This window comes from Lycorma delicatula, chromosome 12 (assembly GCF_047948215.1).
Source record: "Lycorma delicatula isolate Av1 chromosome 12, ASM4794821v1, whole genome shotgun sequence".
NCBI classification, from domain to species: domain Eukaryota; kingdom Metazoa; phylum Arthropoda; class Insecta; order Hemiptera; family Fulgoridae; genus Lycorma; species Lycorma delicatula.
Window position 1 is genome coordinate 28,243,936 of NC_134466.1, and position 19,190 is coordinate 28,263,125.

General features: G+C 30.4%; 1 protein-coding gene across 1 annotated transcript; it reads right to left on the reverse strand.

The window, feature by feature from the left end:
- Positions 1–6,398: 6,398 nt before the first annotated feature.
- LOC142333377 (uncharacterized) lies at positions 6,399–9,395 on the reverse strand. Its single transcript, XM_075380398.1, has 2 exons — positions 8,523–9,395; positions 6,399–6,530 (listed from the first exon to the last, which is right to left on the reverse strand). The coding sequence occupies exons 1-2, from the start codon at positions 9,393–9,395 to the stop codon at positions 6,399–6,401; spliced, it is 1,005 nt and encodes a 334-aa protein (XP_075236513.1).
- Positions 9,396–19,190: the final 9,795 nt, after the last annotated feature.

Below are 19,190 nucleotides of genomic sequence, written 5' to 3' on the forward strand. Positions count from 1 at the left end.
CAAGAACTATCGCATGAAAATAAACAAGAACAAAACAAAAGTAATGAAATGTAGTAGAAATAACAAAGATGGACCGCTGAATGTGAAAATAGGAGGAGAAAAGATTATGGAGGTAGAAGAATTTTGTTATTTGGGAAGTAGAATTACTAAAGATGGACGAAGCAGGAGCGATATAAAATGCCGAATAGCACAAGCTAAACGAGCCTTCAGTAAGAAATATAAGTTGTTTACATCAAAAATTAATTTAAATGTCAGGAAAAGATTTTTGAAAGTGTATGTTTGGAGTGTCGCTTTATATGGAAGTGAAACTTGGACAATCGGAGTATCTGAGAAGAAAAGGTTAGAAGCTTTTGAAATGTGGTGCTATAGGAGAATGTTAAAAATCAGATGGGTGGATAAAGTGACAAATGAGGAGGTATTGCGGCAAATAGATGAAGAAAGAAGCATTTGGAAAAATATAGTAAAAAGAAGAGACAGACTTATAGGCCACATACTAAGGCATCCTGGAATAGTCGCTTTAATTTTGGAAGGACAGGTAGAAGGGAAAAATTGTGTAGGCAGGCCACGTTTGGAATATGGAAAACAAATTGTTAGGGATGTAGGATGTAGAGAGTATACTGAAATGAAACGACTAGCACTAGATAGGGAATCTTGGAGAGCTGCATCAAACCAGTCAAATGACTGAAGACAAAAAAAAAAAAAAAGTATATTTTCTTTTATATTTTATTGCGAACATTATCAAGTTTTTGTATCGCGGCGATTCGTAATGCATTAAATAGTGCACATATATTCGAGTCCCGCGGTTCATCAAATGTAAAAAAATCCTTTTCTAACATAATTCGAGGTATTTTTTGAAAGTATTCTTTATTACTAATATATTTAAACTGAAATATAATGTTTTCACTTATTTCTTCTTTTATTCCCCATTTTCATTTCACTGTTAGGTTAGGTCATGTTTAGAACTGTAAACGTAGTTGGTTTAATTTGAAAAATCGCATCTTTTCGAATTGTATTTTCATGTCAGGTTCTACACCCTGAATATTAAATATTCAAAGAAGTAACATTTCTCTCCTTAATAATTCTAAGATAATACTTTTTTTTTCTTTTTTTTTTTAATTTATATATTGAGGAGCTATGAATCATATGGATTATTATGTTAGTTTCTCATATGAACTAGCACACCAGTTTTCTTTTATTCTCAGTTTCTTGGAATTATACTCCCCTTTAATTTCACAACATGTAAACAAACTATTATTTTCCATAATGACTATAACATGGTAACTATCAATCTGACTATTGGAGTAAATAACATGTTTCAGCTAGTTTCAGGTTTAATTATTCTCGGTAATAAAGAGTTTCACAGTAACTAATTGGCACCAATTTATTGAATACATTTGATTCTCTTTATGTTATTTTACACTTGGAATGTCATTATAAAAATGCGTAAAGTTTGCACCTGGTTGTCATTCTCTGTATTTTGATTGCTTCTTTGCTTTAAAAATAAATTAGTTATGTACAATATTTAGTTTATTGTTAACGTATTAATGTAATCATTGTTGTTCCTTACATTTAAATACGGACTTACAACCGATTCACTTTCATTCTCATTTCTATTTGCATTTTCATTTAAATCGTAGACATTTCCCGATTTGTAACCACAATCTCCATTCTTAAAACAAAACAGAAAAAATTATATACGATAAAATGAATCGTTAATGATTGAAATAAAATAATTTTTAAACTTTCACCGGTTCATACGTGGGATCTCTCTTGATATTGACACAACAACAAATAGCTTGTTTCAGACAAGTTGCTGAATTACGTTGAGTTTAATTGTCCCTTTGTATAAACCATTTTCAAGCTTCAGAAAATTATACATAATTATAGATAGATTGGAGCTAAGAAATCTGGTTTACTGATGAAAATGTCATGCATGCTCAGAAAAACTTCTATCCAAGCTGGTGGTGGTCTACTCGGTAAAAAACAAAAACTGTTAGTAATAAAAGCTATTAGGTAAGTAGTAAATTTGATGAGCTTACTTCAAATTATCTCCTGTATCATTATAGTGGATACATAATTATTTTTGGAAGAAAATGTGCCTCTTAACATGCAAATCTTAAATACGCATGTAATAAAAAGTGTAATATTTCGTATTATATCGGGTGGAAAAAAATTGGGGGTTTAATTTGTTATAATATTTCTCGGATGATATATACAGCGCTGATTTAAGGTTAAAATAAAGAAGCAAAAACGTCAGTGTTAGTTGCGCGCACGGACGTAGATTGATTCTCTATCTTTCCGCTAGACTGCATCGTTAGCAAAGACGGTGTTTGAATGCACAGGATCACAATTGTGATTCTGTGAGTGCAATAACATTCGTCGATGGCAGAATCAAGTTTGAAACAATCGAACGTCTGTTTAAAGAAAGAGTACGGGACGATCGAAAGTGTCTGTAGAAAATGGTGAACGTGTCATGGAGTCGGGATAAAAGAAATCTGTTGCGATATTTTGTTTACAATTACTGTTATTATATAAATTTAATTTAATTTATATTTTATAAATATTTTTAACTCTTACATTTGCCAATAAACTTGCAGATTTAGTTCCGTTTTTCAGTTCAACGCCACAAACTATGCAGTTGTTTCCTGCAGAGTAACTGTCATTTCCATTCTTAAAATGAAAGAAAACAAAGTGTTAAATAAAAAATCTATATATAAATTAAATTAACAATTATTAAACTGAAATAAAGGGGTAAATTAAATATTCAATTATCTGTAGTCTACCAATTATTACACTGATATACTCGTATTTTTAATGCAGAATGATCGTAAAGTCGCGCAACCCAAATTTTTCTGCTTTATAAGAATGTCAGTTAAATTTGTAAAAGATATTTTAATTAGGGTAATTTTTTGTGCGACAGAATAGTGTATGGTAGTACTGCTAGATCATGGTTTCGAGTAACAGTGGGGGTGGCACCAAGCAGTTTTAGTCCGAGCTGCAATTTGTTTTACGCAAGATTAACGCGTCTTTATTATTGAGAGTTACTGCGAATCAAAATCGTACGCGAAGTGTCAAGAATATTTTTTAAATGCATTTCCAGATGCTAATCTGCCAAACGCATCCACTCTATGTCATTTAATTATTTTTTTTTCGGGATAAAGGTAGTGTTGCATGACCGTAAGCGTAAATGCTGTCCAGTCCAAGTGTTTTATCTGACGTCAGTCTGCAGACGACAAATGAAACACTTCGATCTGCGAAAAGGTCTCTTCGAGAACTTACCAGATCGGGCTATATTACGGAAGTGTTCATAAGGCTTCTTAAGTTCTAAAATTAAATCCGTACCGGTTTAACCTAAGTCATCGGCTTCAAGAATCAGATAAGGAGAAACGTACGCAGTATTGTCGGTGGTTTAGAAATTTCATTCGAAATTAAATATTTTTTTTTAGACGAGGATTTTTTTAAGCGATGAAGTTTGGTTTCGTCTTAGCGGATATGTTAACAGTTGAAATTATAGAATATGGTCTTCAGAAAATGGAGTCTCTCGTCGGGGAATTGTCGGACTATCTTTTTTCGGAGACCATTACAGCTGAACGGTATTAAGGAATAATCATGCAATATATAACTTTTGTAAAGATAATGTGTACTAAAACAACCCGCATACACTTTATGAACTTTAACAAAATATTGAGGACTGTATATCAAATATCACTGCTGCTACACTGAAGACTATCGCATACAATGTAAGAAAACGCGTTCATGCACGAATTGAAAATCATAAATCAAATAAATTATAAACTTGTAAGTATTAAATTAATAAGTTTTTCTATAAAACAATTTGCTGTCATTTCGGTTGTTTGACTTTACGATCACCAGTTATCTATTTGGACATTCATCGTTCAGTATAGATATTAACATTAATTGCTTGGGATTGAAAAATTAGAAAAATAGGTATAACATGATTGCCACTACATCCAATAAATATCACCTGATTATAATTAATCACATTTTATCTCCTTTTCTTTTTTTCAAGGGAATGATTTCATTAATACTACAAAGAAAAAAAAAGTTTGTACTTCAAAAGAAAATTAATTAAATAAGATTATAACCATCAGCATTATGGTGTTTCTATGTATCCTTAAGATTTTCATTAACTTAAGTGGGTGAATTAATTTTTCTGGTTCAATTCAAAGCAGAAAAAATTGGAGATTGGCTAAAAATTAAGTACAGATGAAATATTTGCAAATTGTAAAAAATTAATTGTAAAGGAGTATAATCAGAATGAAGGAGTCGAGAAAATCAATAAGTATAGAAAGCAAAGACTATATATCAAAGGAGAAAAGATCCTTGAGTTATTAGAAGAGGTGTGCAGGGGTTTAGTTACAATAAAAATAAAAAGAATGGATGATTTACATTGATGGCAAGTTGTCTCAAAACTAAGCTCATCATTACTTTTGTACCGACTGCCCTTCAAATAAAAAGGTACACGTTTTATATTCTAGGGGGTGGATTCATTTCAAACAAAATGTTATTCTGATTTCAATCAATAGAAAATTATTTGTAAAAGAACCCCAGTGAAAATAATTATAAATTACTCGGGTACAAAAAAAAAAATCGTTAACAATAATTAATTAACAACAAACATCTAAAGGAAGCAAAATATTTTTAAAACACATAAATATTCAAGTTAAGTACAAAGAAAACTTACAGCAGCCAACAAGCTCTTATACAGAAAAGATAACTAAATAATCTAGATAGAATCTATTAAAAAAACTGGCGCAAGGGAGAAGTAATTAAGGTAGTTCTGTTACCATATGTAAAATGAAAAACCACTTCGAACTCAAAGGAACACAAAAGATCACAGAAAAATAAAGCAATATTATAAATAATAGAGATTGATATATAAGAAGAGATTTAGTTGTACCTTTTTATATAACTAAAACATAAAAAAAAAAATTATTAAGTTTAAAAAAATTGTTTTGAGAATACTAGACGGTATATATGCAATAAATTTATTTGAATGGAAGAATAAAAAAATAAATATACCAAAAATGAAAGTAAAGCATATCTTTCTTGGGTGTGTAACAGCAAATTTTATTTTTTCTCATTAACAAAGAATCCTGTGATAAATTAATTTTTTTCAAACATTCATTTCTTTTTCAAACATCACAATCTAAAGCTACTTGTCATTAAATCAATATGTTCCAAAAGAGAATCTGTTAGGATGAAGTTTGTCAAAGTTTTCTTAGCGTAAAGACTGCTTCTTGATATATATATCAAGAATAAAAGTCATTCAGAAATATACAACAAATCCTCACTATCAAATTTATACGCTTAACAGTTAATGATAACTTTAAAATACTTATAATTTAACATGGGTTGCAGTAAAGTATGGAAAAGTGGTAGATGTGTCTTAATACATTTTCATAAATAAAATAAGTTAATATAAAACTGTATCCTGTTCTTTCTGTATCTTTTAAACTCAGTTTCTGATCATTTGTTCCTTTAGCCTCATCTTGGTGACTTTAAAAATATAACTATATTTTATTTTTATTATTTGAAAAACCGGTACCTGTTGTCTTCCTGACAAACTGGATCTTGTCATCGATTGAAACTGATTTTGTGATTTTTCCATTTTATTCATTTGCAGAGATTGTGAAGAATTTTCACTAATTTTTTTCTTCATACGCCTAAGATCAAGGGAATCTTTTACGTTGTGGAATTTTGGATTGATTATAAAAGAACCTAGCGTATCAGATGAAGTTTCTCTAGATAAACTCGGTGACAATGGTTTTTTCAGTAATGATATTGTTGTTTCTCCATTTTGGTATGAGTTATTTCCGTTCTAAAAAGTGAAACAAAAGACTACTACATAAGTTATCGGTTAATGATAAAAAAAATAAACATAATTGATACAAACTATTACTTCTTAAAAAGAAATCATAGAAATATGCTGTTTGAACAATTAGTTTTCTCTCTTAATTTAATAAAAAATAATAATATACATAAAATGAATGACAAGAGTCGATAATATTATAACACCAACCAGATTATTAATCAACTTTGTGCTGTAATATCTTATTTTTCCAAAGAAATAACAGTAGATGAAAATTACATCCGTATTACACTATAGAAATTTACCAACCAAATACAACTCATTAAGATGCTTTCATTCTTTCTTGTGAATTAAAAAATTGTTAGGTTAATAAAAACCTTACAAAATTTTTAGAACTTCAAAGTTTCAATAAGTTTTATGTTAATTTTTAATATTTTGTATTATCCCAGGTGAACAAAAAAAAAAGCTGCTGTACTAAAAAAATATTTATCTTTTATCAGATTTAATAGAACAAAATAAACCAGTTGTGATATTTTTGATACGATTAATTTTATATATATTTAATTTAAATTGTATTATACATACAGATTCTTTTAACTCTTACATTTGCAAATGAACTTGTAAATTTAGTTCTATTTTTCACTTCATTTCCACAAACTATACAATTGTTTCCTTTAGGCCAATAGTCACTTCCATTCTGAAAATGAGACAGAATGAAAAAATATGTATTGGATAAAAAATTTATCTAAAATTAATTAATTGTCTACTAAAATAAAGCAATTAAATTAATATAAATACCTAAATTTGTAACCTACTAGTTTTATTATTCTGATACAGTACTATAATCAGAAGTTCTATTTGACATTCAATCATCAGTATTGATATTACCATTAATTGCTTTTGATGAAAGTTGTCAAACTACAAAAATTAAATTAACATGATCACCACTACATCCATTAATTACTACCTAATAGGTAGCTAAACCATTTTTAGAAAGACTATTACGGTCTTTCTAAGTATCATTTCATTTAAAAAAAAAAATTGATTTTCATTATCTTAATTAAACAGGTGAATGAATTAAAAATGAAGAACGAGTGAAAAATTAACGGGTGTAATCAAAATTATTATTAATATATATTTTTATATGTTTTCTACTATATCGTCATAATTTTTATATTTAGTACAATTATCTATGTTTCTTCTGCTGACATGTTTTGGATACACCCCATTTTCAAAGATCACTGCAATAAACTCACAGTGCAGAGAGTTTTGAAAATGAGTACATCCGAAACGTGTGTCAAAGGTAAGAAAGGTAGATAATTATACTCTATTAAGACTATGTATTCAGAACGATGGACTTGAGAATGTCCAGAAGTATATAAAGCAAAGACTTTCAAAGGAGACAAGATCTGAGTTAAAAAGAACTGCAAAGAGATTTGGTAATAATGATAATTCTGGATGACTTAAGTTGAGGGCAAGCTGTCTAGGAAGCTAAGACACATCATTACTTTGTTCTGTCTTTCTTCAAATGAAAAGGTATATTCTAGGATATACACTCACTCAGACGTTCCAGATGGCAGAGATGATGATAAAATATAAATACTAAAGTCAATTACATAAGTAAAATTACAAAGGATGGACTAACTAAATTACTAACTGTTGTAATTACTAAAGGTTGGACTAAGAAAATAAAGAAATTCTTAGATAAAACTGAGGTAATTATGGAAATTCTTTTTTACAATATGTAACAAAACGTACTCCTAGCTGAAAGGAGCAAGGAAGATCAGAGAAACATTATGGAATCAGTATTATAAATAAAATAATTATAAATAATAAGAAAAAGTTTAGTTGTTATTGTTCACATTTTTAAATAATTATGATTTTCAATAATAGTAATCATACCATGAGGTACATAATCCCCACTTCCAGAACGTACCATCTATGTTCCCAATAACAGTTATACATTAAGTACAATACATTTAGGTAGCAAGTGGAGCTCTGAATATTTATCAAACATGGATAATTATTTATAACAATTATTCTGACTAATTCCAATCTCAGTCAAGTAGGAGTGGACTCTGAAACCATCATGTTTTTCACTTAACGATTTTTGGACACTGACTTATACAATCTTTACAGCCGCAATATGCTAACCACGGTCGATGTGATTGCAAGTGTAACAGAGCCTTCTGTTGTCCACATGCCCCCCTGCAATTGCCCATGAATGTCAATGCATGAGAGCCCCTGAAAGCTTCAGCAAGTAGGGCCTGGAGTGCACATTTGTTCTCTGCTAGGACATATGCCGATTTCACCACAATACCAGGTCAGATCTCCTTGGTTATTAGCCCTGAAGGATGAAAGGCCGATTTTTTGATGACATTCCAGCCATCCATAGGACTTGCACTGAGCAGATTATTTCTCTAGAACATTTGACAGGCTTTACCAGCACTGTAACGAGTGTATAACTAGAGAAGGGTTCTCTATGTAGAGAGCTGATGTGAGTAAATTCATCTTTAAATATAGTAAATCTTTAAATATATTTATTTAAAGTATTTTTTTTAAATTTAATTTAGTTTGTAAACTTCTCAGACATACTGTGAACCTCAATTTCTAACCGTTTGTTCCTTTGGCCTCATCTTAGTAACTTAATTAACTAAATTTTATTTTTATTACTTGAAAAATTGGTTACCTGTTGTTGACTTTCTAATGAACTGGATGTTGGCATCGATTGAAACTGATTTTTTGATTTTTGTATATTATTAGTCTGCTGAGATTGTGAAGGATTTGTACTATTTACTTTTCGCATCATAGCCATAAGATCCAAGGAATCTTTCACATTCTTGAATTTTGAATTGATTAGAAAAGAATTTAGTGTAACAGATGTAGACATTGTAGATAAATCTGATGGTACCGAATTTTTTTGTAATGATATTGATCTGTTTTGATTTTGATCATTCACTGCTGGAAATGACAGTTGCTGTAAGCCACTTGAACGATATGCGAATGAATCCATTTTAGCACATGGTCCTTTCACACAAGGCTTTGAACAACAAGGTCTTTGTGATGGTTGTTGAGTTATTGATGTTTGCGGAGTTATTGATGGTTGTGGAGTTATTGATGGTTGTGGAGATATTGATGGTTGCTGAGTTCTCGAAGGTAAATTTATATTGGTCGAAAAAGAAGGTAGCTCACTCAGTACTTTAGGAGTATTGATAGATAGTGCACATCCACAATTACAGTCCATGCACTCCATTACTGGTGGATCTGGAAGACATGAGCAAAGTGGTGGTGGTGGTAAACAGCACTCTGATATTATTTGTATCGGTTCATTTACAACTTCAGGAGGACAGCTACAGTCCATGCATTTCATTACTGGTGGATCTGGAAGACATGAGCAAGATGGTGGTGGTGGTAAACAGCACTGTGATATTATTTGTATCGGTTCATTTACAACTTCAGGAGCACAGCTACAGTCCATGCACTTCATTACTGGTGGATCTAGAAGACGTGAGCAAGAAGGTGGTGGTGGTGGTGGTGGTAAACAGCACTGTGATATTATCATTTCTTTAGCGGGTGGTCCACCTTGAGAGCATGGATACCTTTGTGACATACCTACAGAAGAAGGATATGGTAAGTCTTGTGTCATTATCGTTGACGGCATCTGTTCATTCATCATCTGCTGTTGAGACACCATTAATGAAGTACTAAGTGGAATCTGTTGCGATTGCTGCATTTTTAATGTATACTGCTGCACCTGTAATGCAGTAGAATTTGCTACAAAAAGAGGTTTTGATAAAGCTCCGGCTAATAGCCACAGAAGTAAAGTATACTTCTGTAAAATAATCTTGTCAAGAAAATTAAGTTTAAAATGTAATATTGTACCAAAATTTTCTGAAATCCAGTAAGTGTAATTAAATGATTTTATCTCATTTTTGCCAATAGTAATGAAAACCTCGGGTTGTACATAAAAACTGTCATCCTTACTTTCAGAGAAAACTGTAACGTCCAAGGAGACCATATTTTTAACCCCCCCCCCTTTCTTACCATATTTTTCAGCCGTATCCACTCTTTTACTATGTAAATTAACAAAAAACGCATATTCATTATGGAAAATATACCCTCAGGTTCTGCAACAATAGTCGTAGTCATGACCATTTGGGATTCCCCGCCTGCAAACTTTAACAGCATTTTAATGATTCTTTAATGTATCAGTTTAAAGCCAATGCCGGAATACCGACCGCGGCTTTTTTAAGAGATGTAGATTACATTTGTTACAATAAACGGTAATCTTCATAAACCCTGAAAATGTTGTTAAATGATTCTTTAATGTGTATAATGTATATTATTTATAAAATACTATAGACTGTTTATGACGTCAATATGGTCACTCGTGGATTTCCCTCGTTGTATACAGCTGACAAAATAATTAAGTTGGTTTTTTATGAATTAATTTTTAATAATATCAAATATGACGTTTGATCCATTATAATCAATATTAATGAAATAAACCATCTTTATCTATATGCCTGTTTTATACATACTGAAAGCCAACAGCAATAAGTTATGTATATTAAAATTAATACATCATTACATTAGATGTGATAGGGCGCATACAACACTTGATAATACATAATCATTAGTACTCAGTCTCGAAACGCAAAGAAAAACTGTTCAGACAGCCCGTTGCGTTGCTCGAATGATTCGTAACGGGACTGTTCGCCTATCTATTTACAAAGATGATAGAACACTCTCTAGGAATGATTGAATGAATCGCTGAACGGCCGAGGAAAGGGTGGGGGTGATCGAAACGCAAAAAAGAAGGTTTCGGTCCGAAACCTCTGACTGTGTGTTCGCTTAGAGGCTTCGGTACGTGATCGTGTGAGCCTCTGCACAGCGGCAGCTTGAACGCAACCTGGACGGCGAAGCATGCAGTTAATTTTTTCATATAACCGCTCCTATTTAGATTATATATTATAATTTTCTTCGGTATCGGTTTTAATTCTCAGATCAACAACGCCTGTTTTTATCGATTCATCTTGTCGCCACAATCAAACGGTATAACGAATAATTATAATAATCTGAAAATGTGTACGGGGATTCGATATTTTTATAATATGATTTTTGAAATTCTATAAACATTATTAATCAACATCCGATTTCCTCGAAAACCTTCATATGGATACGGGGTTGAACTTATCATCACTTGTTGATGTTGAAAGAGGGGTGGGATTAAAAATATGGTCTTCCTTTGACTTCCAGCTTTCTCTGAAAGTAAGAATGACTTTTTTCTGCAGAACCAGGGGTTTCCATACTATTGTTGCCCATTAGAAAAGTAGATCAGAAATACTAGCTGAATCAACGGAATATGGCAGCTATTAAAAAAACTCATAAAAGTAATAAAAACTAGTGTGTGTGTGTGTGTGTGTGCGCGCGCGCGCGCACACACGCCATTTATGAACCTCTGTTTACGTGAAATTTCTTATTTGCTTTCATCAGCAGAACACCTGAAAGTTTGTTACAATCTTTGTAAATCCTCCAATACTTGTGAAAGTTTGTGTGTGTGTGTGTGTGTATATATATGTATATGAGGAGTCCATTTATTTTGCAGAGTAGGATAGATAGCATTATATTACGAGCATAAAACAGTTGGAAAGCCATCAGTCTAAATGTATGGAATTGCACGAATTTTTTCAAAAATCTTGTTTTTCTGTCACGCAGAGAACTTTCTGAATGCTTCTCACAGTTAGAGATCATTTTATTAAAAAAAAAATGTATATAATAAGGTAAATATACGGCTTACGAGGCACTAATTAATAAATTATCTGCCATAATATCATTTTAGCCTAAACAGATTTACACTTCTTGCAATTCTAATATATTTAATAATTGTTTAATTAATCATTACAATTATCAAAAAAAAAATTAAACAATTACTGAATCTTCTTTAAACTTAGCAGAAAAGCCAGGAGAGGTTTTCTTTGATTTTACTAATAGTAGTAGAATATTACAACCGAGCATCACACTTCTAAGTGCGATGCTGGAACTAATGCCATAAAACCAGCAACGTGAGGAGGAAAGTTTTCTCCCTGGTGTTGGATGTCAGGATATCCCAATTGCAAAATTCTCTTAATTCCGTACATCAATTTCTAAACAGAATATAAAAATGTCATAAAAGTTTATAAATAGTTATCTTTTATAATCATCTAAAATCTAATTCCAGAAATGGTTAACTGAATCCAATTTAGTTAAGTTGTTTTTCCCATTGATAGTGATGGTTGGTGCTCGTAAAACAAAGTTTCTCTCTCAACAGACTGAAGTTTTATTTGTAGAGCTGAATATCAAATATATTTCATTTGATATTTCAGTAAAGAAAGCAGTAGGAAACAATTTCAATTTTCATTATTAAAAATAAGCCTGACTTTGGGTTGTTTACTCTTTACAGTTTATGCATTTTCATAGACTCAGTTGGTAATGCCGATGGAAAAATTAATTCATTTGATATCATCAAAGATTCTTCATTTTGCTTATGTGGAGAGAACACTTGCCCCTGTCGTAATAATTTTCAATTTCTCATTAACTTACTGCTGTCACGATAGATTTTTATAAATTAATCATTTAAAATTTCATTTATGGGAATTAAATATTATTATTTTACGTACAATTTAATTTTATCGGTCACTCAAAACTGTAATGCATAAAAAGATGTTATAAAAAAAAAACATTTTTAATGTCTGAATGTTTTACAAGAATATCTCAGATACAAAGGTGAACAATTCTTTACTACTGAAATGAAAAAAATAACAGAAAGATGGGACAAGTGTCAAATAAAGCATTAGCATAATTAAAATGAAAATAAAAAATTGTATAAAATTACAATCAGTCATTGACTGAAAATCTTCCAAGTTATTAACTATTGGACAAAAAACACAAATAGCACGTGATTTGATATAATAGACAAATGAAATCTACCAGATACTAGAAAAACTTTTGCTTTGTAATAAAATGTTATCTTGTAATTTTTTTAAATTCATTTTTATTTTTAAGACTTTGTAAATTTTACATGTGCATTATCTAATGTAAGACTTAATGTCCTTTTTAGGAATAATTCTAATATAATTATTACTTATACTCTTTTTGAAAAATGCAGATAATTAGGACTTTTTTTTTAATCATAAATTATTATAATATTAGTTTCTCACATGAAATACCACCAGCTTTTTTTTTAGTCTCATGGGATTTTTACCCGCTTCTATTTTCACAATTTGTAAAAGAGTATGACAATTATTGTTCTACATTGACTACAATATATAATAAATATTTTCAATGTTACCAACTGGATAAAAAAAAAATTAAAAAATTTCAGCTAGTTTTATTGGAAGATTTAAACACTACATTTTTTTTGGTAAGGTTAATTATTCTCTGAAATAAAGGTTTCACAGCAGATCAAACGGCTGAAATTAAAAGGAAATTAATTATAATATTTAGCTTATTATTTCCATATTAATGTAAACGTTGTTGTCTTACATTCAAATATGAACTTGCTGCCGATTCACATTCATTGGCATTTCCATTTTCACACAAATCATAAACCTCTCTTGAGTTGCAACCACAATCTCCATTCTTAAAATAAAGCAAAAGAATTATATAAGATAAAATTAATCGTTAATGATTGAAATAAAATAATATTAAATATTCAACAGTTCATACATGGTACCTCTCTACATGTACATTGAGTTGACACAAAAATAAATACCTGGTTTCAAATAATTTGCTGAATTATCTTAAGTTTAACTGACCCTGTGTATGAATCATTTTCAAGGTTCAGAAAATTATAGATTTTGGAGCAGAATTATCTGGTTTACTGATGAAAATGCTGTCATGAATGCCTACAAATTCTAGATGTCTGATGAGTTTCTCTGTCATAGGTATCTCTAAGGATACATTCAAAGAGCGTACGGTTTCTAGTACATTTAGTTAACTCACAACCATTAAACAATCTCAACGATGAATAAATTATGATCATTCAATAAAGTCAATTCTATGAGGATTTCTATTCGCCGACTAAGAGCTAGTTTCAAAATTTCTTAGAACTCAGACAACTTTATGGTATCAGTGACTGTAACAAACTTAAGATAGTCCAGTAATTGGAATATATAACACCCTAAGGATTGGTGAACATAGTCTAATAACCATGAAACTAAACTTCATAAAATGCAAGCCCATGCACTCAGTGGAAAACCTCAACCTATCAGAGATCATACAGAAGAAGCAGGATCATGCATGAAATTAGTCTTTCCTTTTTAATCAGTATCATGTTTTATTGCTTTTTCTCATAAATGGAAATTCTTCTGTCATGTACTTACTATCATACATTAATTTGTATATCACATTGAGCGCTAATGACCCAGAATTGGGTCATAAGTAAGATTACAAATATCTCATTTTTCAGGAAAAATCAATTTCTTTTTACATTTGCTGCAGACACACAACCAATAAACTATTAAAAAACTTCATGCTATATATTTTATTGAAAATATTTGTAACAAAATATAAATGGATCACAAATTGCCACCAAAGACCCAAAATTATGACAGTAGTTGTACTACTACTACATACTCATACTGGTGTACTTTTGCTTACTGGAACTAAAAGGATGAACAGCTTGCAAGATTTATATCACTTATTTAATCAGTAATATTTTTGCCAGTTTATGAATCTCAATTGATTCATTTTAATTATGATGTGTGTACATTCCATAAAAAACAATGTGTCACATTATCTCCATAAAGTAAGGCCACGAATAATTCACTTGAACAATAAAATTCTTGAAATTTACTATTTTACAAGAGAACTTGCTTCTATGGGGCCAATGGTTTTGTGGTGATTGCGTACGTGAGGAGAGTAGAATGTAAAAATAAATTTAAAAAATAAGTACGGAATTATAATGTATTCCTTTGTGAAACCACAGGGCTGAAAATTATTAACATCATTTTTATTAACTAAAATTAAAAATTTTTACATCATAATTATTAACTAATAATTATGATGTAAAAAATTATCCTTTGTTGGGAAAGAATCATACAAACAACAGTAGTGGTCATGTATCTTTTACAGAATTTTCTACTCAATTTGTCTAAGGACAATTTCCATAACAGTTTCAGACTTGTATCCACATAGAAACTTATTGTACTTGTACACTGCATGGTGATAAAAAAATATACCTACCAGCAGTGACGTTCAAACTAAGAAAGCCAAACAGTAGTATTGCTAATTGAGTAACGATTGATAAAGAAGGTTGTGAGAAGGGTTAATTATATATACTCCAAACTCAAAAAATGGTACGGTCATTTTTATACATAAGTGATATAAAAGTGACAAACCACTTCCAATTGTGAAGCATGAAAATTTTAGGAAAGGTGTATATCGTGGAGATTAGTTATTTTCTTACTATCTTCAGGAACATAAAACACTTGGATGTTAAGATTTTCCTTCACATTCATCAAATTGTGCTGGTCAATAGCCAGTTACTTTATAACATAAATACAAAAAAAATTTCACTGCGTTTTTCAGCTGGCAATGACTTCTTCAATCGATAGAAACGTCAAAAGTTAACAACCCAACACCACATTGCAGCACAGAGCACACGGCACTACAAAAACCAAAGATCGATGATTGAAAAGCAGGAAATGAAAGCAATGCAGGAAATGCTTTTATAAATAACAAAAGGCTTCATTTTTTATATAAAACTAGTGAATACAATCCAGGGTTGTGCTCTAGTAAACATTTCAACAGCTAGATAAATCTGTAATTTTATCTAGCCATTTTAGCTCTATATCTAGGCAATTATTTTATTCAGAGGTAGAGGTTAATAAGGCTAATATTTTTGGCCTTTTTTCTGATGTTTTCTTGGAAATCTTTATAATGGATCAATTGATTTTTTATGAAATTAAATTATTATTATTGATGAAGGAGGAATACAGCTACCTACGGGTCCTGTATTTCAAAATTGTAATAATCATAATTATTATATTGTATAATAATATTATATTATAATAATTATTAATTACTAGTAGGAATCATATTCTACTAATGCACATAGTTTCATGTTATTTTTTTCTTAAGTAATACTCCATTGTTGCATAACATTAGCAAGCAGTACTTTTCACGGTTTTTTTTTGCTTATAATTCATAAAAGAAATGGGAAATGTGCATTTAGGGTATTATTAATGTTTTTAATACAAATGTTACACAACTTACACATCCGCATGAATCTACAAATCCATTTCCATATCCGTTTTCAAAACTTAGTTCTCCATTTTCGTAAGAGTTATTTCCATTCTAAAAATGAAATCAAAGGCTTATACATAAAATATCAGTGAATGATAATAAAATAAATAAATAAAGATATAATTAATACAAACTATTACTCCTTAAAAAGAAATAGTAGAACTATGCAGTTTAAACAAGCATGAAATGAATGAATTAGTCAAATAAAAATGATTACACCAATTATATCATTACTCAGCTGTGTTTAGTAATAATTTTACTTTTCCACAGTTTTATTGTGGCATGAAAACTACATACAGTGCTGCACTAAAGAAAGTTACTAAATAAATACAGCTATAACCAGTGGCATTTCATCATTTCTAGAATAATGCTTTTGCTTTATAAAGATTTAAAGTTTATAAAAATCTTACAAACTTTTTATAAGACAATATTGATTAAAATATGTAACAAATATTATTAAAAAGATGTTTTTTAGTTAAGTTCCATATATAACTTGAAGTACACTTGCTAAACATTCTTTAGTTATCTGGGATCAGATATACCAGTCTGGGATCAGTCCAACGACATTCTACCCAACTGCTGGATTGGTCGGCATGGATCTAACGACAGAGCTTGTTTCCAGTGGCCTCCAAGGGATACAGACTTCAACCCATTTGATTTTTTCTTTGGGGTTTTAATAAGGATCTTGTATATGGGCCTCTTCTAATAAACCCATTCGATTTGGAATTCAGCAGCTGTCGTTTCTATTACTCTAGACATGTTGATTAAAGTAGTATGTGGGCCATGTGATAAAAAGTGCTCACATTGAATACTTACAATAAACTTAAGTTACTCTTTCATTTTATTTGTGGTTCATTATTGTAATAATTAGTCTTTCATTTTATTTTTGATTTATTATTGTACGTTGCGACTAAGTGATATTAAATAGCTTTAAAGCCCTGTTATTCTTTTCTCCACAATCTGTATTACAGCCAGCATCCTAGAATTTAGACTGTTATAGAATATATAAGTAGGTTCTTATTATTATCCTAATCTGTATTGACTGTTTAGACTTGCTTATATTATACTGCCAGTCTGACACCTTTTTACTCAAAAAATATTGTTCAAAATTACTGTATTAAGTATTCTTCTTTTATTTTAAGAAATTTGGTGAAGACAAAGAAATTGGTAGTGATATTTTAGATACTATAACTGTTGTATAAATGTTTTTAAGTCTTACATTTGCAAATGAACTTGTAAATTTATTTACATTTTTCACTTCAATTCCACAAACTACACAATTGTTTCCTGTAGACAAACTGTCATTTCCATTCTGAAAAACAAACAGAATAAAAAAACTTGTATTATATACAAAAATTATTTAAATAACAATTATTAGACTAAAATAAAACAGGTAAATTAATGTTCATACATTTGTAACCAACCAGTTATTACACTGATACTATAATATGAAGTTTTATTTGGACATTAAGTGATCAGTACTGATAGTAACACTAACTGCTTGGGATGAATGTTAAATTAGAAAAATAAAATTAACATGAAGCCCACAACATCCACTATCTATGGCATTAATAAACTTAATACTTCATAGACAATTAATATAATTATATAAATTATAATTTTTAGTTTATAATAATCAATTAACTTTAAATGAAATGGTTAGAGAATACTGCACAATGTATATACAATAAATTTACTTGAACTCCAGGAATAAAAAATAATTATATTAAAAATGAAGATATTAGCATAATAGCAATTTTTCTCAACTTGAGTGTGTAATGGGGAAATTTTACTTTTTCTTGCTAATGATCCTAGCCATAGATTGATTTATTCAACCTCATTCATTTCTTTCTTGAGGTGGACAAAAATAACATTAATATTATCACAGCCAAAATATATCACATTCTAAAGCTACTTGTCATTAATTCACATAAGTATCTTCCTAAAGAGAAAAAATTTCTTTAATATTTTCATGGGTTGCTCACTTGTCAAAGTTATCATAAAGATGTAGCTGCCACAGAGCTGTCCAGTTACAAGAGAATAGGGATTGTTCGAGTGTGGATATATACTCGTATATATCTAGAATCAAAATCAATCAGAAATACACAAAAAAACTTCACTATCAATTCCATGTGCTTAACAGTAAAAGATAATTGTAATATACTTTTAAATACATTTTTTAACATGGGCTACAGAAAGTATAGTAAATTGGGAAATGTGCCCAAATACATTTTCACTAGTAACTAATGTAAGCCAACTGCCAATAAAGCTCACACAGGATATAAAAACATACCTATTCTTGCTGTACCTTTTGACCTCATGAGTTTGATTATTTGTTTCTTTGGTCTCATGTTAGTGACATTAACAATACCTAAATTTATATTATTTCACAAAAAATTGGTTACCTGTTGTCTTCCTGATAAACTGGATGTTATCGATTGAAACTGATTTTGTAATTTTTTCATACTATTTGGCTTCTGCATATTAGATTTATATATTGTAGATAAATTTGATGGTACTGAATTTTTTAGTAATGATATTGATCTGTTTTGTTTTTGATTGTTCACTGCTGGAAATGACAATTGCTGTAAGGCACTTGAACCATATGCAAACGAATTCATTTTAGCACATTGTCCATTCACACAAGGCCTTGAAGAAAGCCCTTGTGATGGTTGCTGAGTTGTCGAAGGTAACCTTCTATTGGCCGAACAACAAGGTGGCTCACACAGCGCTTTAGGAGGATTGACAGCTAGTGCACATCCAGAATTTTGCACTGGTTCATTTACAACTTCAGGAGCACAGCTGCAGTCCATGCACTCCATTACTGGTGAATCTGGAAGACACGAGTCAGGTGGTGGTTGCTGTTGAGACACCATTAATGAAGTACAAAATGAAATCTGTTGTGACTGTTGCATTTTTAACGTATTTTTCTGCACCTGTAATGATAAAGGTGCAGTAAAGTATAATTCGGTTATAATTCGGTAAAATAATTTTACCAAGAAAATTAAATCTTCTTGCTAAAAGTATAATAATACTGTTGACTTCTACCAAACTCATTTTAATTCAGTTA

What these genes read in the sequence shown, in the direction of transcription:
- LOC142333377 (XM_075380398.1), bottom strand. Translation starts at nt 9,395, where the DNA reads ATGATAATATCACAGTGCTGTTTACCACCACCACCACCACCACCTTCT. An exon ending in CATTAGAAAGTCAACAACAG is followed by an intron (nt 6,531 to 8,522) that starts GTAACCAATTTT and finishes TCTCATTTTCAG; the next exon opens with AATGGAAGTGACTATTGGCC.